This window comes from Esox lucius, chromosome 21 (assembly GCF_011004845.1).
Source record: "Esox lucius isolate fEsoLuc1 chromosome 21, fEsoLuc1.pri, whole genome shotgun sequence".
Taxonomy (NCBI): domain Eukaryota; kingdom Metazoa; phylum Chordata; class Actinopteri; order Esociformes; family Esocidae; genus Esox; species Esox lucius.
The window spans coordinates 29,512,820-29,536,478 of NC_047589.1; the positions used below are offsets into that span (position 1 = coordinate 29,512,820).

Below are 23,659 nucleotides of genomic sequence, written 5' to 3' on the forward strand. Positions count from 1 at the left end.
CACAGATAGTATTAAAACGCGGACACAGTGGATGTTTAACAGTCAGTTACATTGCACCATCATGATTTACATTTTGCAGAATCAGTCCTCAGATGAGCTTGAGATATGGAAAAGAGCTGACTATGGTTGAGACCTGCATGGTTATGAATTTACACACAGACCAACCCCAATCACCAGACACTAACTACACACTACTTTCCCTGTCTCCCCCTGTCTCTCTCTCACTCTCCTCTGACTCTCCCACCCTCTCTCTCTGCTTGGCATTTTAATGGGTGAGACCCCTTTTTTACCTAACTGCACTTTCATTTGTAATGAAAACAGTATTTCATTCTCCTCATCGTCTCGATCAGTAAAACAGTAGCCCCGACCTGTGAGGTTGGGTGAGGTTGCTATCTGTGGCTGTATTGTCTCTGTAGAACATGATGATGTGTAATGATTATTACAACAAGATGGCTGAGCTGAGAGTGTGTGAGAGATAGAGAAGGGAAGACTGAGAGAGACAGATAGAGTGTGGGAGAGAGATACAGAGGGACAGAGATAGAAAGAGGGAGACACAAAAAAAGAGAATGAAATAGAGAGCGGAATGGGCAAACATTCATTCTGGAAGGTATTCATGAAGGCTCGGCTGTGGTGCGAAGAGCAAAGCCTGTCGAAAGAACAAAAAAAAAAAAAACTTTAGAGCACGCAGCTCAGATTACCTTCTGCCCATGTAAACAGTCAGTCTTAAACATACATGCCCGGGTTCCTTGGTTTTATATAGTTTTTAAATAATATTTTCTTCCCTTCTTTTCTGGACCATAGAAAATGAAATAGAGCCGGCATCACCATTGAAATTGCTTGGGTTAGAGGGTTAGAAGGTCTAACCTAAAAGGCTCTTTCTATGTTCTGATTTGGCTTGTCCCCTAAATCACTGCACTTGGCCTGAGTCGGACTGATATAGGGTTATTACCATGGTTGTATATGGTTTAGATTGATGACTGAGAAAAAGGAGAGAGAAAAGATGAAGTAGAGAAGAGAGAGTGAGAGAGGAGGAAAGAAGGGGTGGAGGATAGAGATAGATGACAATAAAATGGACCTGTCAGACAGAAAAGGAGTAAGAAAACCATTCATAGCATCATATGAAACATATGGAGGATTATAAAGGCATTCGTAGCGTCAAAGGAAACATATGGATTATGATAAAGGCATTTGTAACATCATAGGAAACATATGAAGAAGAGTAATAATGTAGTCAGGAAACATATAAAGGAGTCTTATGTAGAGTCATAGGAAACATGAAGGAGTGTAATAATGTTGAGTAATAGGAAACATATGAAGGAGTGTAATAATGCAGACTCATAGTAAACATGAAGGAGTGTAATAATGCAGAGTCATAGTAAACATGGAGTGTAATAATGTAGAGTCATAGTAAACATGAAGGAGTGTAATATTGTAGAGTCATAGAAAACATGAAGGAGACTAATAATGTACATGAGTGTAATATTGTAGAGTCATGGGAAATATATGAAGGAGTGTAATGTGGAGTCATAAGAAACATACGGAGTGTAATAATGTAGTCATAGGAAACAGATGAATTAGTCTAATAATGTATGCTCATATGTAATATATGAAGGAGTGTAATAATGTAGAGTCATAGGAAACATGAAGGAGTCTAATATTGCAGACTCGTAAAAAATAATGGTTGGTAATAATGTAGAGTCATAGGAAACATTGAGACTCTACATTATTACACTTCCCATTATGTTTCCTATGACTCTATATTCTTACACTCCCCCATATTTTTCATATGACTACATTATTACACTCCCCCATATGTTTCCTAAGACTCTACATTATTACACTCCCCAATACATTTCCTATGACCACGTTATTACACTCCCTCATGTTTCCTATGGCAACTACATTACTATACCCCTTCACATTGTTTCCTATGCCTCTACATAATTAGTAGGAGACGTATGGGGGTGTGCAATAATGTAGAGACATAAGAAACGTATGGTGGAGTGTAATAATGTAGAGTCATAGGAAACATATGGGGGGAGTGTAATAATGTAAGGACATAGGAAACGTATGGTGGAGTGTAATAATGTAGAGTCATAGGAAACGTATGGTGGAGTGTAATAATGTAGAGTCATAGGAAACGTATGGGGAGTGTAATAATGTAGAGTCATAGGAAACGTATGGGGAGTATAATAATGTAGAGTCATAGGAAACATATGGGGGAGTGTAATAATGTAGAGTCATAGGAAACATATGGGGGAGTGTAATAATGTAGAGTCATAGGAAACATATGGGGGAGTGTAATAATGTAGAGTCATAGGAAACATATGGGGGAGTGTAATAATGTAGAGTCATAGGAAACGTATAGGGGAGTGTAATAATGTAGTCATAGGAAACATATGTGGCTCCATATGCTCTCCCTGCTCTTGTTTCCCGTATCGCGCTCTCATGCACCACTGATCTGGGAGCCTCTGAAGTGCCCCCTTTAATGTGTGTGTGTGTGTGTGTGTGTGTGTATGTGTGTGTGTGTGATTATAGAAATAAGGAAAAGGACCGATCCTCTGGATGTGTGTGTGTAGTGATTATGGTCCAGGACCATCTACCCCTTAAATTGTTTAGGTCTGAATCCCCAATGACACCCTATTCCCTATGTAGCACACTACTTTGACCTGAGCCCTATGACAAATGTAGTACACTAAAAAGGGCACTGGGTGCAATTAGTTCCTCTTCATGTGTATATAGCTGTGTTCTGTTGCCCCAGGCCGGGACAGGCCCGAGGCCAGTACCAGAGCAGCCCTGCCGGTCATTAAGGGCTGTCAGTGTTCCGCTACTGAGGGGAAGAGAGAGCGAAGTGCAGATAAATTTCAGATAGTGTCAATTGCAGATGAAAGATCTGCTGAAGATGCTATAGGGGCGTCACACCTCACCGGCCTCTGCTCAACAAGTCTCCCTCCCTCCCTCCCTCCCTCCGTCCAGCAGCTAGCGGGAGCAAACTACCTTTTCACCTCCAGGCTACTCCCACATCCCTCCACCCTCCTTCACCGCACGGCCCCCACCCCCTCACCCACCCCAGGCCTCCGCCCCCTCCCCTTCCTGCTTACCTTGGCTAAGTCCTCTTTGCTTGTTGATTGGGGGAGGGCTAATCCAGTTTGCAGCTGTCGTAGACCAATGATGAATCACCTTTCCGTCATTTGGCTGCTCTCCCCTCCCTCGAGGATGAGGGAGGGAGGGAGGTAGTGAGAGGGAAGACCTGTATGAGGGAGGAGAGGAAGAAACAGCAGTGTTAGGAGAAGAGAGAGAGAGAGAAGGGCTGAAAGAGAGATTCTGGAAAGAGACAATGTGCTCCTCTGTTCCTGTTCCCAGTGCGACCAGCCTTCTCTTCCCACTCTGAGAGACAATAACAATAATGTTTTCTCAGAGCAGCTCTATTGTATCATGGATGGGTCTGGACAGTGACACAAAGCTGGAGCTCAAATAACAAGGAGGGACAGTGTTTCTGATCGGGCAGGTGGAAAGACAAAAAAACCTGAGAGAGAGAGAGAGAGAGAGAGAGCGAGAGAGAGAGGAAGTCTGGTTCAGATGATTCCGAGGCGCTCCGTCTATCCAGGTAAGAGCAGAGTTGGGCCAGCACAAGACAGGTAGGGAGATGAAAAGAGGGTGAGAGAGACATTAACAGCAAAATCACTAAAAAGCCATTAACCTCAGTTAAAGGGCTAAATGAGAGGAGAATTTATAATCTTACTGCTGGAAAAAGTGCAACATTAGGAGAGAGAATTGAGAGTGTTTTTTGAGCAACAGATGAAGGTGTTTTGTTAATCTAATACAGCCATTTTCTTGTGGATATTGTCCCCGTGGAAAGGTTTCTTTGCTGTCTGTTGTCTTCTTTTGGGTGTGAGGACCATGTTTTTCTGGACAGGAAAGGTTGCCTACCATTTGTCCATTTGCAAAACAGAGATTTTAATATTATAAACAATTTTGTATTTCTATATTGTTTTGTTTTTTGTTGTTGCTAAAATCTATTATTTGGTTTTGAAGAAGTTGGACAAAAGAACTATATAAAAACTCAATGTATTGATCTGTTTTTATGTTTATTCTTAGATTATTTTAAAAGCAAACAGTCATTTTCCATGTCTCTGTCCATACCAACATTTTGAGAAAACATTCATATAATTGACATATTCCTTGTGTTTACCTTATATTGATATTTCTGTTCTGCTTCCACATACAAAGAAAAAGCAAAACAGTTATCCATAATAGACCTCCAGACTGTTTAAAACTAATTGGAACGGCCATTTAATATTCCAGAAATGTCTTTATTGAAGACATTGCATTGCATTGGGAACCCTGACAAATTTGAGGTAAAAGTTGTGGCCGTGATTTCAGCTTAATTCCCGGCCTGTTGTCGCTCACCACACTGTGCTATGCTTAACAGACTCCCACGGCAACAATGATCTGATGGAATAATGTCTTAAACACAGAAGCAATTAAGATTGTTGCCAGAGTCAACAAATGTCCCATTAACGAGGCCTTCTCCTCATCTCTCTCCACTTTAGAATCATTCAGAGCTCTCGCTCTGAAATCAGAGAAGCGCTCTAGCTTGCTGCTTGTGGAATCGTTTAGAGATCCTCCAGCAAATATATGAGGCCGACCTGAGCCTCCAATTAGACTGTGTTCAGGCTGTGAAATAGGGATGTCTATATTACTAGGGATGTCTGTATTACTACTTGACGACAGACTGATGTCGCTGCATCCATCCACCAGCGTGGTGTGAGTGTGTGAAAGAACACCTCTTTTCCAAACTGTTTGAAACACTGGGACTTGTTGTTTTATCTCTACAGGTTTGTGAAGTGAATTTAAAATTAAATCCAAATGATTATCAATATGCTATGATAATCTACATTTTATTGGTATTAAGTTTACTGTAAAATTGTGGTGTTTTTTTATTTGAATTGTCAAGCAGCATTAGTGTAATTTGAATGATTGTTATGTTGATATTGTGCTATTTTGTGCTTTGTTATATTAAAAGGTATTTCATTTTAATGAGACGAACAGAACTGTGTGCATATTTTAAATATGCTTTCCTCAGTGCTTTCCATACCTTTGCTTAATTTATTGATCGTAAGCATGCATCTAGCTTCTAATAAAGTACAAATATTCAATTTAGTTACTTTTGGTTCTGTGAAAAGAAAAAAAAATCTAAACAGCTTTACCCTGCAGTGGGTTTAAGCCTGAAACATTTATTGGCTAGATTTTTCATTTGTCTTCCCTTGATGGTCTCTGTGAGTAACTGTGTGTGTCTTTTTGTGTGTGTGTGTGACCCTGTATGCGTGTGTGTATGCGCGTCCACGTGCATGTCCGTGCGTGTGTGTGTGTGTCTCGTCTGTCAGGTCTATGGACATGCAGGATCTAGCCAGTCCTCACAGCCGTTTAAGTGGAAGCAGTGAATCCCCTAGTGGTCCCAGCCTGGACAACTCCCATATTACTACAAATCATATGACCCCCAATGGCACAGAAGGTATGTGCTCAGGGCTTTTCCTCCTTAATGCCTCTCTCTCTCTGTCCCCCTTAATATACTCTGACCTCTGAGGGATATGGATAGGCTAGGGTAGAGTCTGACTGCTAGGAGCTCTCGGAGGTGTCGTAGGGAATTCAGTGAGGTTGCGCGGCCGATGCAACACGTCCAACTCCAAAACAATGGCTGTGATGAAACTTGAGTTATTCTCGACGCACCGGTTTGTCTCCATGTGGACAATTATCGCGGCGCAGAAGCGTCCATTGTTGTGTCACGGCCATTGTCCCGGATCGCGTCAGGCTTTCATCGGTTGTATCATTTCAGTTTGTGCGGGACTTTTTCACCTCCCTGTTCCTCCTGTGTGGCGTTTATGCATCTGCTAAGTCGTGAAAGTCCTGAACAGCGATAAAGCTTCTGCAGGTGTTACTCCGTGGAGAACCGGATCTGTTTTCCATTATCAAAGTCAACACAGCCAATGTACCACTACTCCCAAATCTCCTACCAGTCGGCCTCTCTGAGAGGGACGGGATGGTTATGTTGCAGCGTATATGGTTTCTCCTGATATGAAAATGATAGGAAAACTATCTGCTTTGTAAATCCTATGCTGCTTTTGTGCCTGCGTTTACTGAGGGGTTATTAGCTGTATGTTTAGGAACCCATGTAATTATTCAAAAGCTCCACGGTATGAAAATAGTTGAACTTTGTATGTGGTTTGCATGCCCCGCGGCCCTATTGACTCAGGTGAGTTGGTTCGTTCAGTCAGTTTAAACCAGTGCTCTGTTTCGCTGACCTAGCTCAACCTCGCAGGAGGGGAAAGCCCTATCGCAGACCCACATCAGCTCTTAAAAGTGGTCACAAACTGGCGTCTTGAGAGGAAAAGGAGAAAATCCTTCCGTGGTTCAGGCACTGCCTGCTTCCTAAATAGCATCCTGATTGCTTCACGCTGCACTCCATTTGACCGGAGGTTTGTCCTAAGCAGTGACCTATGAAGTGGACAGGGTGCCATTTGGGATGCGACCAGTGTTTCCTCTTCCTCTGCGCAGGACAAGGCGCCTGCAGCGCTCGGTCAGGTCCGACTGACGTGTGTTCTCTGCCGTCCTCTTTCCCATAGGTGATAGCATCACCATGCTCACCACAGCTGACTGGTTACTAAGCTCTGGTTCTCAGTCTGCTCCAGGTTTGTGCACCTCTGCTGATGACACACAATGAAAGGATAATACTTGCTGTTTCACGTTTGAAAGACCAAAAAGAGGGAAACAAGGACAAAAGTGTTACTCGCACTTTTGAGCCCCTCTGTGAAGAGACTGATTAAGAAAGCAAAACGCATTAAATCCCCTTTGTTCATTTATGTTTCGATTCAAACAGTTGCTTCAACTATTGTTCCTTTCATTGGGATCTCCTCTGTGTCAATGTCATGCTAGGTGTTCGTGGACATTGTTTTGAAGCATGGTTTGAGGCTGGCTGGTTGTGGTTCATCGAGACTGTGGACATGCATTCTGTGCAGTGTTTTATTTGTCTATTTTTATTTTTTTTACTTTGTTTCGTGCCGTGTGATTTAAATGCATTGGTTATTGTGTGCTACTCTGTGCCACCCTGCGTCTGCGTGTGTGTGTGTGTGTGTGTGTGTGTGTGTACGATCGTGCCTCCGTTACACCACCGTTTTCCACCACTAGCCGGTATATTGGACACAAACAGCATATTTCCCCAAATGATATAATCCCGGCTGTCCTTTAAGGAGTAAGTGTTGGTGTGTTGTCCCTCCTCGCCTGCCATCAGCATGTGTTCCTCAGAACAGACATCATTGTGGAAACATGTTAAACATGACAGGTGAAGGCTTCTTCAGAACCACCAGGGTTACATTCCATACCCCAGCCGAGCATGACTCCTTTCACCCACATTTTGTCAGTTTGTTTTACCAAAGAAAGATGCACCCCTCCCCCCTTCTATCACCCCCCCCCCCACACACACACACACACGTACATACACACACCTCCCGCTCACTGCCTGAAGTCCAGTGGATTGATTTCAAAGTTTCTGAGATTCCCGAGGTGTCTGAAGTCTGTGAAATCCTCTCTATTGAGCTATCAGTGTTGCTCTGAGCTGCTCAGCGGGGCGTGGGGTCAGCCTGGGTTCGCTACAGTCTTAAAACCCATTTTATACCCCATACATTGTCTTGACGTTTCAATCGTATTTGCACTCCTTACATGCAGGGGCCCATTTACAGTAACAGTATCAAATCACACCATTGACTCTGACTGTGTTTGCCTGTCTTTCCCCTGATACCTGCTACATTCTAACCTGGGGTAAGCCATCCAGTAATTAGTGACCATAAATGATTTACTTAATTGGTTAATTGGATATACTGTTAATTCCATATTTATTCATTGATTACTTTTTGATTGAATCAATTGATTGATGGGTAAATATTTTGATGGACTTCTATCTGCCTGTGGCTGTTGAAGTAACATTTTAATAGTGCATGCACACATTGTGGATGGGGACTGATGAAATGTGCATACATAATTAATAGCACATTTTATTTTCTTAAAGGGTTGCAAAATCTCAGCTACTTAAATTCCTTACATTTCCTGTTTGGGAAAATGATGGGCATTCAACAACCCTATGTCTAATACCCTATGTCTAATACCCTATGTCTAATACCCTATGTCTAATACCCTATGTCTAGTACCCTATGTCTAGTACCCTATGTCTAGTACCCTATGTCTAATACCCTATGTCTAGTACCCTATGTCTAGTACCCTATGTCTAATACCCTAAGTCTAATACCCTATGTCTAGTACCCTATGTCTAGTACCCTATGTCTAGTACCCTATGTCTAGTACCCTATGTCTAGGACCCTATGTCTGGTACCCTATGTCTAGGACCCTATGTCTAGTACCCTATGTCTGGTACCCTATGTCTGGGACCCTATGTCTAGTTATGTCATATTAATGATGAAAAATGAGGAAGTTATTTTTCTTAGTGTAATTGAGTAACTGTTACGATTAACTTTCATCAAATTAAATGTAATCCATCACAGAAATAGAAATGATGTCCGGATAGGAATAAATGTTGAATCCAAAACCACATGCTGTTTATTAATGTGATGACACTAACTTTTAATAGATTATTTATTTCTATAGGAAAAACATTAAAAAGAAAAGAACAAAGGAACATGTTAAAATTGTAAAAATATGAACAGTCATATATCTCCTAACACATGACTATTTTAGCACCCTAGTAAAAGGCAGTAAAATGCTAAATCCCACACACATAAAACAAGAGCAATAGTGTGTAGTTTGTGTATAGTGTGTGTAATTTAGATGTAGTTGTGTGTGTGTGTGTGTGTGTGTGTGTTTGTGCTCTAACGGTGTTTATGTTGTCTTCTCAGTTAAAACAGAACCGATGAGCAGCAGTGACATCACCAACCCAGTGGTTGACACTACCCTCGACAGCTTCTCAGGTTCAGGTGAGCCAGAAAAACCAAATGCACGTTTTTTTCTCTCTCTCAGCTGTGTCTGTCTGTGTCTTTGCACATATTATCTCCTTTCCATATCACACGACTCCTGAAGGGGCGTCTGTCACTCACTGCCCCTGTCCATTCGGCCTGACTTGTGTAACTGTTTAACTGAGTGCTCAATGTGTTAGCTCTGCACTTCCATCAATCACTCCAATGACTTCATGTGTCTTGGACAATATTAATAAAAAGCTGTAACGTGACCCTCCTGGGTGGACAGGAAGCCTGGTCTGAGCTACGCGGTGTGTGTGTGTGTTTGTGTGTGTTTGTGTGTGTTTGTGTGTGTGTGTGTGTTTGTGTGTGTGTGTGTGTGTTTGTGTGTGTGTGTGTGTGTGTGTGTGTGTGTGTGTGTTTGTGTGTGTGTGTTTGTGTGTGTGTGTGTGTGTGTGTGTTTGTGTGTGTGTGAGAGCCTCATTCAGAAGTCCAAGGTTCAGTCCGACCAGTAGCAGGTGTTGCTGATGATGTGGGAAATGTGTTCAATATTAATAAGGCATTTCTGTGCGGCTTACAAGCGTTCAGTTACATAGACGACATGCCGTACAGCTAGCTGACGCCCCTAATGACACCCTGTTCATTTTATAGTGCACTCCTTTTGACCAAGGTCAATGTCAAAGGTTCAGATTAGTGCGCTACTCTAATAGGGTCCCATTTAGACCGCCTGCTTAGCTGATCAACTAGACAGGTGTTCTAGAACTCTTGTCATTTGACTGTTTATGTTATTTATGTTTTATGAATTATCTTAATATTTCTTCCTAGTTTGCTTCATTTCACACCATATTTCTATATTGATAACATTACTTTCTTTTTTTTTTCTAAAAGCCTAACTAGCCAAAATGTGCAGGATTGCAATGGTTTAAAATATGGCCTGACTTTAATAATAGCTTTTCAGTATAACTGGAAAGAAAGCTTGGTGCGTTTGTGTATGAGTGCAGTTCTGTGTTGGTCTGATTAGTGAGCGGAACCACAGTGGTGTGTCGCGTGTTTCATGAAGTGATCATTATCTGGCGGCACTAATTACCTGCAGTCAGTGATGTCACTTTCAATGTGGTCCGTTGATATGGGGGGGCTACACCAAAATGCCAAGCTACTCTCCATAGAGTGCACTAGTTTTCACCACAGCCCTGTGACCTACATCACCCTGGCTGTGGTCATGGAAGCATCGGAGTCTCTATATAATCAGGAGTAGTGCTCTATATGGGGAATAGGGGGCCGTTGGGTAAGTGGGCAGATAATGAATGCCGGTCAGCAGAATAAACCCTTGACGTTTTTACCTGATTATTTTACTTCATTATTGCATTCCGGTTTTTCAACCTAGCCAAATAAATAGAGTAACGCAACGCAATTACTGTATCCTAGGAATCCAGAAGTTCTGTTGCCGAACAATAATATTTACCTTATATCTTTAATGTTTAAATATGTGCTTGCCTCCTCTTTTCTTGTCAACTCTCTCAGTTATTGGAACCAGTGGCTTCAGCCCAAGACAAACCCACCAGTTCTCCCCACAGATTTACCCTTCCAAGTAAGGCTTCTTTTATTTTGCTTCAGAAAATAAGCAGCATTCAAGTTCATTTGGCTCCTTTAATTAGATCCTGCTGCTAGATGTGGAGGTTTCTCTCCGACTTGTTTGCCTGCATGTCTGCAGCTTGAGCACTCCTGAATCTGTTCTAATTATTATCTAGCAAAAATTTCCTTTGCGATTTATTATTCTTTTGGCAGTGTTTACTGGGCCAGCATGACGGTTATCTTTAAGGGCTGCAGCCAGCTATTTAAGATTAACTAGAACAATCACAGAGAATTGGTTAGTGAGCAAAAGTTGTTATGGTTTTGTGGAATGAAATATCCCTCTCTCTCTCTCTCTCTTTCTCGTTCTCCTCGTTTCTGGTCTCAAGCAGCAGATCATATCCACATATTCTCCCCACCCCCTCATCCCAGAATATGGCTGCGTATGGACAGACCCAGTACACCACAGGTATGCAGCAAGCCGCAGCCTACGCCAGCTACGCTCAGCCCGGCCAGCCTTACGGGATCCCTGCCTATGGTGAGCCCGAACACACCACTCTGAACGCTGCCCATGTACGCACACACACACATGCACACACACACACGCACACACACATGCACGCACACATGCACACGCACGCACACACACATGCGCACACGCACACGCACACATGCACATGCAAACGCACGCACACACACACATGCACATGCAAACGCGCACACGTGTACACATGCACACTCGCTGCCTGTTGAGTAGCCTGGCCAAACCCAAACCTATTAACATTATCTATTGCCTATAGTGAGCCCAAACCTATCAACATTATCTACTGTCTTTAATAAACCAAACCTATCAACATTATCAAGTGTCTTTAATGAACCCAAACATATTAATATTACCTACTATCTATGGTAAACCCAAACCTATTAACATTATCTACTGTCTATAGTGAACACAATCCTATTACAGGGAACAAATAAACTCTTACCTCAGGACAAATAGTTGTTCCCACGATGAAACCAAACATGTCCTGTAGCTTTGCTGAGTCATTGTTTTGTGCCTGCACAATCTTCTTTCCAGAAACATCGCTTATTCATTCAGATTGTAAAGATAACCAATATACATTACTAAACAAGAAAAAAGCTTCAGGCATCACAAGCAAAACTCCAAAGGACATGATACGGTTCATTATTTGTCCAAAGGCTTTAGATGACATTGACCCCGACAACATTTTCACAACAACCAGGAATATCTCACAAGTGCACCATATTCCCAGTATAGTGCACTTTTTTGACCAGGTTAACATAGAGCTTGTATCCAAAGGAGGGAACTTATGTTGTAAATAGGGTGCAATTTGATTGGCAAGCAGCTAATTAACCTTGCATGGCTTAGAATGTTTTGCCTAATTTATATAACCGGGAGTAAAAATATATGACTAAAAACAGACACCACAGTAATACTGTCTAGTTTGTTTAGTTGCCTGTATCTGTTAGAACAGTGATATTAAAATATTTGTTAATATCAACAGTTACAAAGATACCAATATTTTATATATTTATTTGAATTTATATAATACTAAATTGGATTTATAGTCATAAAAAATAAAGCCTTTAATTACCCGTTGATTAAAGCAGTTTCCTTCGTTTCCATAGTAGTCATTTATACACTTTGTTAAAAAGCAGCCTTCCTGTTAAGAAACGCTCTCCTTTGGAGAATGACAGTTTCTTCCAAGAGATATTAAGCATTGTTTTTTTTACTCCCCAGTTTATGCTCTGATTACAAATACGAGGACCAGTTAACAATATTAATATTCCCATATTTAAATGTTTTAACCATGAGGGTTTCACTGGACTGCCTTTTACATACAGTGTTAAAGGCAGTGACTTCATTTACACAAGTTAAAAAAAAAATCTCCAAAATGGCCATGTGACCAATGACATCAGCCCTTATGTTCGTAACGGAGCAACAGACCTGACCTGCCTGTGTAATCTGATGACGCGCTGAGCTGTCTTGCCTGAAGGAAGTATGTCGTGAGTGCATCAAACCGATGGAGTGTCACTAACTGATTTAGGTCCATTGTGGGCAGGCATCAAGACAGAGGGGGGCCTGAGCCAATCCCAGTCCCCAGGACAGGCAGGCTTCCTCAGCTACAGTTCTGGTTTCACCACACCTCAGACGGGGCAGGCTCCATACAGCTATCAGATGCAAGGTGAGCAACACACCTGTCGAGTGGTCTGTCCTCCAGTGGATGTGATGGAATGCTCCTCACCTCCCTTCACCGCTCCTCATTTTGTCATTTCTCCATCTTCCTTCCTCAACTCATCTATATTCGACTATTACTCTCTATTCAAATCTTCATCTCTATTTTTCTCTTCATTTCTAGTATTACTTCTACGGGGCACCATTGCATATAACTGACTTACTCCCCCAACTTCCAGAGTAGCGATAGACCAATTCACAACACCCACACCGTGTCCTGTAGCGCTCCTCCTCAAATGCCTGTGCCGAACATCGTCCGCCATGAGCAGCCGTTTATGTGTTCCACTCTCCCTCTGCCCTCTTCAGATATATCAACCCAGATGGAAACATAATGGCCCTTAAGAGGCACCAGTCATGGCTCTCCTTTGTTGTTTTATCTCCCTGTGATATTTGTATTTGTTTAAGAGCTGAGACAGTGGGGATTTATAGCCTAGAAGCCACCGATAAATATACGTCTCTCCACAGCTCAGAGCACTCTCTGTCTCTCTCTGTTTCTCTCTGTCTCTCTTTTAAATAAGGCAGGCTAGCTGCCAGGTTGTATTTCCCTGGTTGTTTGCTGTCAAAGCTCGGTGAACTTCCTCCATTCTCTAACAGGATACATTACACCGCATGACTTACTACCAGTTATTACTACATAATGTCTAGTCAAGGATAACTGTATCTATCTAGTCAAGGATAACTGTGTCTATCTAGTCAAGGATAACTGTGTCTATCTAGTCAAGGATAACTGTATCTATCTAGTCAAGGATAACTGTATCTATCTAGTCAAGGATAACTGTGTCTATCTAGTCAAGGATAATTGTATCAAACTGGGTCAAGGATAACTTTATCTAACTGTTGATGGATTACTGTATCTAACCAGTGAAGCATAACGATCTTAGTAGTGAATGATTACTATATCTGGCTAGTGAAGGATTACTGTATCTATCTAGTCAAGGATAACTGTTTCTAGCTAGTGAAGCAGACGACCACCCATAACAGACATTTAAGGGGATGTTATCAAGGATATCATTTTTTTACTGTAATGAAGGATAACCATATCGGATTGGTCAAGGACAACCATATTTAACTCTAGAGAAGGATAACCATATCTGATTGGTCAAGGATAACTATATTTAACTCTAGAGAAGGATAACCATATCTGATTGGTCAAAGATAACTATATTTAACTCTAGAGAAGGATAACCATATCTGATTGGTCAAGGATAACTATATTTAACTCTAGAGAAGGATAACCATATCTGATTGGTCAAGGATAACTATATTTAACTCTAGAGAAGGATAACCATATCTGATTGGTCAAGGATAACTATATTTAACTCTAGAGAAGGATAACCATATCTGATTGGTCAAGGACAACCATATTTAACTCTAGAGAAGGATAACCATATCTGATTGGTCAAGGATAACTATATTTAACTCTAGAGAAGGATAACCATATCTGATTGGTCAAGGACAACCATATTTAACTCTAGAGAAGGATAACCATATCTGATTGGTCAAGGATAACTATATTTAACTCTAGAGAAGGATAACCATATCTGATTGGTCAAGGATAACTATATTTAACTGTGGTGAAGGATTACTATGTCTAACTGTGGTTGAGGATGATCACGTATAATTAGCCAAGGATAACCATATAGTAACTGTAGTCAAGTATAACCACAGCTATCTTTTGCCAAGACTAACTAATCAACCAGAACTGCTGTCCAAGCTTTAGCCAACTGTAGCATATCTAAAATACAGCAGAGCTATGAATCCAGCTGCAGTACATTAGATCACAGTGATGCTAACCGTCGCTAAGTTGTGGAAAAGACAAAAAGATAAGGCCAGGATAACAGCCAAAGTGTATGTGTGCAATCAAGGAATCCTCATTCACTCTCCTCTTAACCAAATACTCCCTGCCTTCCTGAATGCAGAGAGAGATTTTGATGTGCTTCTGCCTTTTCTTTTCCTTCTGCTTTTCTGATAGAAAAGAAAAAGAGAAAGACTAAGCGAAGGAAAGAGAGAGACGTCTCTCTGTCTGTCCACTGGCTACACCACGTGGTAGTAGTTAAACGTGTTAGTAATGGCGTGGGCTGGCTCTCCAGATGACAGATTGACCACTGCCTCCCTCTCCCCTGACTGGCTTAAAGACCGTAGTAGAGCCTCCAACCCCACCATTATCCTCACGCTCTCACCAGCTTATCCATCCCATCACACACACAGGCTAGGAGATATAGACCTGGTCCTGCCGGGCGCAGTAGACAAGCTTTTCTTCTTCTGATACGTCTCTGTGTATGTGGTGTGTGTCAGCCGGTGGTCAGCTGTCAGGAATAGATTCATGTTTTTACACTTTGCTTTCATGTCTGATGCCACAGGACTTTGGCGCTAGTCAAAGTCATTGTACTGGAGGGGCGTTAGAAGGGGTGGGTGAGGGCAAGAGAGGAAGGGGGGGGGCAAAGAGAGAGGGGGGGCCCACAGGAGAACGGGGCCAAGGCATCTCTGTGGGATCTAGATTGGTACAACTCTAGAAGCACTTTTACACAACGGTAGTTTTAAACTAAGCTTGTGGCAAGATTTGCATTGCATATACGTTTTCCAATAGTGTAAACTATTTATTAATAATACTATATAAATTATTGCCCATCAAGTTCATAGGTATCACGGGACTCTTTTCCAAGAGCTGTGCCCAGCGATCCAAACACAAATGTGATGCTCATGTGAATTTCAGACACATGAGTGGTGATGTTGGACTTTTCCCACTGTTTACAAGTAGCAAAGCTATTAGTAAGGGGAGGCTAACTCTCCGTGACAAAAGGATGCTTCATAAAAGTGTAATCATATTCCCCGAAAGTTATTAATGATCAGTCCGCCTGCCCGTCACCAAGCAGCAAGCAACTCATGTTAGCTAACTCAGTAGGCTAGCTTATGGCGTACAGTATAACTCAGTAAGCTAGCTTATGGTGTACAGTATAACTCAGTAAGCTAGCTTATGGCGTACAGTATAACTCAGTAAGCTAGCTTATGGTGTACAGTATAACTCAGTAAGCTAGCTTATGGTGTACAGTATAACTCAGTAAGCTAGCTTATGGTGTACAGTATAACTAAGTAAGCTAGCTTATGGCGTACAGTATAATTCAGTAAGCTAGCTTATGGCGTACAGTATAACTCAGTAAGCTAGCTTATGGCGTACAGTATAACTCAGTAAGCTAGCTTATGGTGTACAGTATAACTCAGTAAGCTAGCTTATGGCGTACAGTATAATCAATATTTAACGTCAAGTGCTCCACTGGAACACATTCAGTGTTATGTGTGAGGACACTGGTCATCCCCATCCTCTTTCCCCTTCATTTAATATCCAGTTGGACTGGCTGGTTCCACTACATGTTTGCTACCTTCCATGACTGTGAAACGCCTACAGCCCATTGGTCCGCAACCCACAGCAGCAATGGGACGCTATTTTGTTTTGGCCTTTTAATTTGATGTGTCAGATAATAAAATAAAGCCCTGAATAAAATAAATACATTTCCGGTGCTCTTTGGTTTGGTTTGAATGTGAATACAGTCAGTTGTTGTTCTGCTGAGATCACACTTCAGTTCATGGAAATAACTGCATATATAATGAACTAATGTGTCACCCAGTGAGCAGTCTGCAGTCAGTCTGTCCCACTCTACTCTGGGCCTTTTAAAAGAAGCCCATCTGGACCTGATTGCCTTTTCCCAGTGGGGCATACCAACTTCTGCTACAAATATTGTGCGCTGATGATAGACATAGCCCATGGCTAGGCCACTGATCAACCACAGAAAATGGACTCCCAACTGGAGACGCAAGGCGGGATGGAGGGAGAAAGGCCAGGAGAGAGATGGTGTCTGGTCTTGAGTGAGCCAGCAGACTGGAGCAGGACAGGGGGTCGGGAACGTCTCCCCCAGTGAAACCTCTACGTCCCCACAACCCCGCCAGACTGGGCTTCTTTCCAAATGACACCTTATTTCTTCTATCGTAAAAGCCTCTGTCAATTCACTGGGCCCCTATGTCACTCGCCTGTTGCCCCTATGTCACTCGCCTGTGTCCCTATGTCAGTCCACTGTGCCCCTGAGACAGAGAGCTTTTATGGCTTGTGAACTGTGCATCTGGCTAATTTGTTGTCGTTCAAACTTTCCCCTACTCTTTTTTTCTCTTTTCCAAGGGGTACTTTCACTTTAGTGTGCAACATTAAGTGGTCCCCAACCGAAACTCAGAGAGAAAGGGAGCGAAAGAGGCAGTGGGAGGGAGGGAGGGAGGGAGGGAGGGAAAAGGAGAGAATCCCTACTAAACAATAAAACAGAAGGGAAATGTTTTGATAAAAGGAGAAAGTGACAGAGAGGAATTGGGAACAGCAGTCCTACAGGTGCTGTGTCTTGGTCTGACAGCCAAAGGGTCAGCCAGAGAAGCTGGGTGAAGCTATTTCACTGAATGCTGGATCTCTATCTTCTAAGAGCATTTTATTTTGCTGCGGTAGTGGTGGCTTGGCTAGCTGGCTGGCGTTCACACATACACTCACACAAACTCACATACGCACATACACACACACACACACACTCACACATATACACACCCACACATACACGTATACACACACGCGCACACACACACATATACACAGGCACACACACACATTCTGTCCTCTGTGAACACACAAACTCCTGCCCCCTCCTCCAGCCTTAGTGAAGGATCTGTTTTAGCTTGGTCACGGTGTGGGAGGTGGTTTTCTTGATGGGGGCAATGATCACAGGATGAAAGGGTGTGTGTGTGTGTGTGTGTATATATGTGTGTTGACCACATGATGAAAGACTCTGTTTGTCTTTGGGAACGGTAAATTCATCTACACTCGGAGGTAGGGAAGTAGTTGGTGGAAAGACTAATGAAGATGTCTTAGGTTAGTAGCTAACTAACTCATCAGTGAAATCTGTACCAGTCGTTAGAAGTCTCGAGGAGTGGTGTTGGTTTTTATGGAGGACTTTGGGGGACTTTAGTGGGAACGCATGGTTTCTCTGTTGGCTTTTGTTGGTCCTGTAAAAAGGGTTGTTCTGTACATTGGTAGTGAGACCCTTCGGTTAGCTCCTCAGTGTCACATGAACCTGAGTAAAAACGTTATCATTTACCTGTCTGTGAGGAAGATGCTAACAGGTTTTTACGCTATTTTTAAGGGGTTTTAGCATTTCTAACTGTTCCAACAAACATCCAGGCATTCTGTTAGTACTGGTTAGGATTGGTTCACAAAAGTCTTGCTTCATGCTGGATGCAGAGACAAGAATAGTGTCAATGTAAAAATCCCTAAATATCTCTTTGGGAAAAAGGAAGAGACTTTAGTTTAAAGAGGAATATCTCTCTTTAAGAAATCTCTACTATCATCATGGTTTAGCTGAATATTGTCATGAACTAAGACCAAACAGATGGTTCCATCGTCGAAGGATGTACCTGGTTCCCTGATTGTGACCAGGACTCTGGGTAATTAGGTGCCATTTTGGACTCTGGTCCCCTGGGAGCGTCTTCTCCTGCTGTCGCCTTAACTAACCAGAGAGTTGGGTGGTGTGGACAGAGGCTCCTGTCTCTCTTGTCCTCTCCTCATCCCTCTGTTCCATGGAGTGCAGCAAGACCACAGGCCCCTATTACTCAAGTCATGTGTCTTCATTATTCAACCATTAGATCCTATCATGGCTTCTTTAAATGATTTAATTAGAACTAGAGATGCCTCTTTTAAGACAACTGAAAGAAATGACAGATTATTATACATATTCATTAGCCGTTTTGACGGAATATTATAAATATTAATTAGCAGGATGTCGAATAGGTCTGCACATTCTCTCTCTTTCTCTACCTTGTTTCTCCCTCTAGCTCTCCCCCCTCCCTCTTTCCCTCACCCTCTGTCCCTGTAACCTCCTGGACCCTGCCTCCTGACCCCCTGTGAATCAGACACAACAGACTCACTGTTCACAACACTCAGGCCCAGTGACGCCTGAGAGAGCAGGACCCGCCCCCTCCCCCTGTCATTCATCAAGCCAGATCCAATCATTGATAAGGAAGGAAGAGGCGGTAGATAAGGCTACTGTTTTGAGCCCCCAACCCTGTTTTCTTTCTTCCTCCCTCCTCCCTCTGATACTCACTGTCGGCTCCCTGGAAACCCCTTTTCCCTAAAGTGAAGATTTAGTATTTCATTGGTGTATGTCTGTAGTTATGTGCTATTCTAAAGTGTTGCAATATTCTCTACATGCCAATATCACTGTTAACCTGTTCTAATGAGCTCTGATAATGTATGGACATGGTATGGTACATCATGTATTCGTGTTACATATACATTTTATGTAATACTGTGTGTACAACCCTTAACTGTTAGCCATGCGTGTTGTCTTCCCCAGGTGGCACATTCACCACCACGTCAGGCCTGTACGCAGGAAGCAATTCCCTCACAAACTCGACTGGATTCAACAGCACACAACAGGTATGGAACTACAGGATTCAATAGAACACCACAGGTTTTAGTAAAACACAACAGGATTTAGTAAAACACAACAGGTTTGGAACTACAGGATTCAATAGAACACAACAGATTTTAGTAAAACACAACAGGATTTAGTAAAACACAACAGGTTTGGAACTACAGGATTCAATAGAACACAACAGGTTTTAGTAAAACACAACAGGTTTGGAACAACAGGATTTAGTAAAACACAACAGGTATGGAACTACAGGATTCAATAGAACACAACAGGATTTAGTAAAACACAACAGGTATGGAACTACAGGATTCAATAGAACACAATAGGTTTTAGTAAAACACAACAGGATTCAGTAAAACACAACAGGATTTAGTAAAACACAACAGGTTTGGAACAACAGGATTTAGTAAAACACAACAGGTATGGAACTACAGGATTCAATAGAACACAACAGGTTTTAGTAAAACACAACAGGATTTAGTAAAACACAACAGGTTTGGAACTACAGGATTCAATAGAACACAACAGGTTTTAGTAAAACACAACAGGATTTAGGAAAACACAACAGGTTTGGAACAACAGGATTTAGTAAAACACAACAGGTATGGAACTACAGGATTCAATAGAACACAACAGGATTTAGTAAAACACAACAGGTTTGGAACTACAGGATTCAATAGAACACAACAGGTTTTAGTAAAACACAACAGGATTTAGTAAAACACAACAGGATTTAGTAAAACACAACAGGTTTGGAACAACAGGATTTAGTAAAACACAACAGGTATGGAACTACAGGATTCAATAGAACACAACAGGTTTTAAACTACTGAATTCAGTAAAACACAACAGGTTTGGAACAACAGGATTTAGTAAAACGCAACAGGTATGGAACTACAGGATTCAATAGAACACAACAGGTTTTAAACTACTGAATTCAGTAAAACACAGCTGGTTCTGGACTACAGGGTTCAGTAAAACACAACAGGATTCAGTAAAACACAACAGGATTCAGTAAAACACAACAGGATTCAGTAAAACACAACAGGTTTTGAACTACAGGATTCAGTAAAACACAACAGGATTTAGTAAAACACAGCAGGTATTTAACCACATGTTTCAGTAAAACACAGCAGGTATTTAACCACATGATTAAGTAAAACACTGCGGGTATTAAACTACTGGAATCTGTAAAACACAGCAGGTATTAAATTAAAGGATTCAGTAAAACACAACATTAATTAAATTAAAAGATTCAGTGAAACACAACAGGTATTAAATTAAAGGATTCAGTAAAACACAACATTAATTCAATTAAAGGATTCAGTAAAACACAACAGGTATTAAATTAAAGGATTCAGTAAAACACAACAGGTATTCAATTAAAGGATTCAGTCAAACACAACATATATTAAATTAAAGGATTCAGTAAAACACAACAGGTATTCAATTAAAGGATTCAGTAAAACACAACAGGTATTAAATTAAAGGATTCAGTAAAACACAACAGGTGTTAAACTACAGGTTGTCGACAGGGATTTTCTGCTACTGCTAGCCCAACGGGCAAACTGTTCCCTTTGCTGGGCATATTTGTTGGTCAGAAGTGGTGCACTGAATATGAAATAGCATGCTTTTTTAGTGAGGCGCAGACCAGGACAGATTGCTGTCCAGATGTAGGACAGAGAAGACAGATGTTTGCATTTATATTTTGGAATCTGCCCTGTAAAGTAGCACTGATGCAGGACATGTCCAACATGATTTATCCCCCCCACTCTTTCTCCTTTTCTCTCATTCTCTCCATCCCCCCGCTCCCCTCTCCCTTTTTATTGGGCTCTATGTCTCTTTCTCCCTCTCATTGTCTCCTCCCTTCTTCTGTGTCTGTCCTGGTCTTTGTCTGTTCTGTCTGTCTCTCGTATCTATCTCTGTCCTGTCTGTCTCTATCCTGTCTGTTTCTATCCCATCCATCTGTGTCCTATCTATCTATCTATCTCTGTTCTATCTATCTCTGTCCTGTCTGTCTCTGTCCCATCTATCTCTATTCTATCTATCTCTGTCCTGTCTGTCTCTGTCCCGTCTGTCCCCATCGTCTCTGTCCTGTCTCTGTCCCGTCTGTCTCTCCGTCTCCCCCTCCAGGACTACCCCAGCTACCCGGCCTTTGGTCAGGGCCAGTACGCCCAGTATTACAACAGCTCTCCCTACACCTCTCCCTACATGACCAGCAACAACACCAGCCCCACCACCCCCTCCACCACGGCCACCTACACCCTCCAGGAGCCCCCCACAGCCCTGACCAGCCAGGCCCTCACGGACGCCTCTGCAGGTAGGCCGCAGGCCCCTCCCGCCCCTCACCCGCCATCCCCCGGATCGGACGGCTCCGGAGGGGGAGGCTATGACGCCAGGGCCAGCCATTATGGTAACCATCCCTGGGTTTCACATCCGAGAAACTCTCCTGTTTGTTACAACTGTTTGACTTGTGTGTCCCCTCCCTTAACACAAAGCACCGCTTCGGTTCCTCTACCTACACGCAGTGGTTTATTTATTGTGGAAATATTTCTCGTATTTCTGCAATTGATTTTTGTTGTCAGAGACAAAAAGTTGAAAAGAAAAGTTTTGAGTGAGGAACAGAAGCATTCAGTTTTCAGTGGTCTTTTAATTTTAACCCTTCTGCTACTCGCTCAAAACCTTCCTTTCCAACTTTTTTGGAAAGGAAAGAAAAAGGTGCAGTTGTCTCTTAATTTTTTCCAGAGCTGTATGTACCATTTGTAAAGAAAAGATGAGTGAACAGGCAAAACACATGTCCTTTATTCCTTATGGGATTCACATTCAACTGTAGGTCATAACAGAATGGCACAATCATAAAACAAAAAATGGCAACAAATTAAAAAAAATCCCAGTTCAAAGTCTGCATACCCTTAGTTCTTAATACTGTGTAATAGCCCCTTTAGCATCAATGGCAGTGTGCAGTCTTTTGCAATAGTTTTCTTGCAGGTGGTATAGCTGGCCATTCTCTTCTCAAAATGCCTCCAGGTCATGCAAACTCTTTGGTCTTCTTGCATGAACCATACGTTTGAGATCTTCCCAGAGTGGCTCGATGATATTAAGGTCAGGAGAGTGTGATGGCCACTCCAGAACCTTCACCTTTTTATGCTGTAACCACTGGAGGGTCAACTTGACCTTGTGCACAGTGTGCCAGTGGCTGAGAGTCCTGTCAAGGTGTTGTCGGGCATATTGTACCCAGGCTTTTTTGTGGCATTGGCACAGTAAAGGCTTCTTTCTGGCAACTCGACCATGCAGCTCATTTTTGTTCAAGTATGGTCATATTGTACTCCTTGAAACAACAACACCGTTTTTTCCAGAGCAGCCTGTATTTAACCTGAGGTTACCTGTGGGTTTCTCTTTGTATCCTGAACAATTCTTCTGGCAGTTTTGGCTGAAATCTTTCTTGGTCTACCTGACCTTGGCTTGGTTTCAAGAGATCCCAGAATTTTCCACTTCTTAATAAGTGATTGAACAGTACTGACTGGCATTTGCAAGGCTTTGGATATGTTTTTATGTTCTTTTCCATCTTTATAAATTTCCATTACCTTGTTACGCAGGTCTTTTGACTGTTTTTTTTCTGCTCCCCATGGCTCAGTATCTAGCCTGCTCAATGCATCCACGTGAGAGCTAACAAACTCATTGACTATTTATACACAGCGACAGATGTGGGAAATTCACCTTTAATTGCCATTTTCACCTTGTGTGTCAGTAACAAGGCCAAACATTCAAGGGTATGCAAACTTTTGATCAGGGCGTTTTGGGTGATTTCTGTTATCATTATGATTTAAAAAGGAGCCAAGTAACTATGTGATAATAAATGGTTTCAAATTATTTAATTTTTTTTGCATGATCAGTCATATATTCTAAATCAATGCCAGGGTATGCAAACCTATGAGCACAACTGTAGCACTGGTTATGTATTTGAACCATCAAGTCAAACAGAGTGCTGATGTCTTTATTGCGTCGTTGTTTTCTTTCTTGTTATTATTATTTATTTTTTAATACTTTCCCTCCTTCTCCTGTCCCCCTCCCTCCCATCCTTCCTCTTCTTCTAGGAGAGTACAGTACAATTCACAGTCCATCAACACCCATTAAAGATTCAGAATCGGATCGATTGCGGCGTGCCTCGGATGGAAAGTCACGTGGACGAGGGAGAAGAAACAACAATCCGTCACCGCCTCCTGACTCTGACCTTGAGGTAGAGGAGGACTGCGTTTGCCTGCTTTCCTCTGTGCTGCCTTGGCGACAGAAAGCCTCGCCCTGTCTGATTCACAATAGACTAATCCACTCACCCAATGCCACACCAAGCTTTTCCGCTTCATACACATGAATAAAACAGGACCAGTTCATTATGTTAACTCATTATTGATTAGCTA

General features: G+C 42.1%; 1 protein-coding gene across 20 annotated transcripts in view; it reads left to right on the forward strand.

The window, feature by feature from the left end:
- eya1 (EYA transcriptional coactivator and phosphatase 1) overlaps positions 1-23,659 on the forward strand; it is a 101,275-nt gene that overhangs the window by 48,421 nt on the left and 29,195 nt on the right. For 2 of the 20 annotated variants that reach the window (XM_020042004.3, XM_020042002.3), the window contains exons 2-10: positions 5,388-5,515; positions 6,624-6,689; positions 8,904-8,981; positions 10,482-10,548; positions 10,919-11,067; positions 12,599-12,736; positions 19,164-19,246; positions 21,378-21,657; positions 23,339-23,481. In XM_020042004.3, the coding sequence (XP_019897563.1) occupies positions 5,392-5,515; positions 6,624-6,689; positions 8,904-8,981; positions 10,482-10,548; positions 10,919-11,067; positions 12,599-12,736; positions 19,164-19,246; positions 21,378-21,657; positions 23,339-23,481 (1,128 nt within the window). In that variant the 5' untranslated portion in view covers positions 5,388-5,391. Of the gene's footprint in view, positions 1-3,296; positions 3,608-3,629; positions 3,639-5,387; positions 5,516-6,623; positions 6,690-7,722; positions 7,816-8,903; positions 8,982-10,481; positions 10,549-10,918; positions 11,068-12,598; positions 12,737-19,163; positions 19,247-21,377; positions 21,658-23,338; positions 23,482-23,659 lie in introns of those variants that run through there. The other 18 variants (XM_020042003.3, XM_020042005.3, XM_020042010.3 and 15 more) reach the window with 18 other exon arrangements.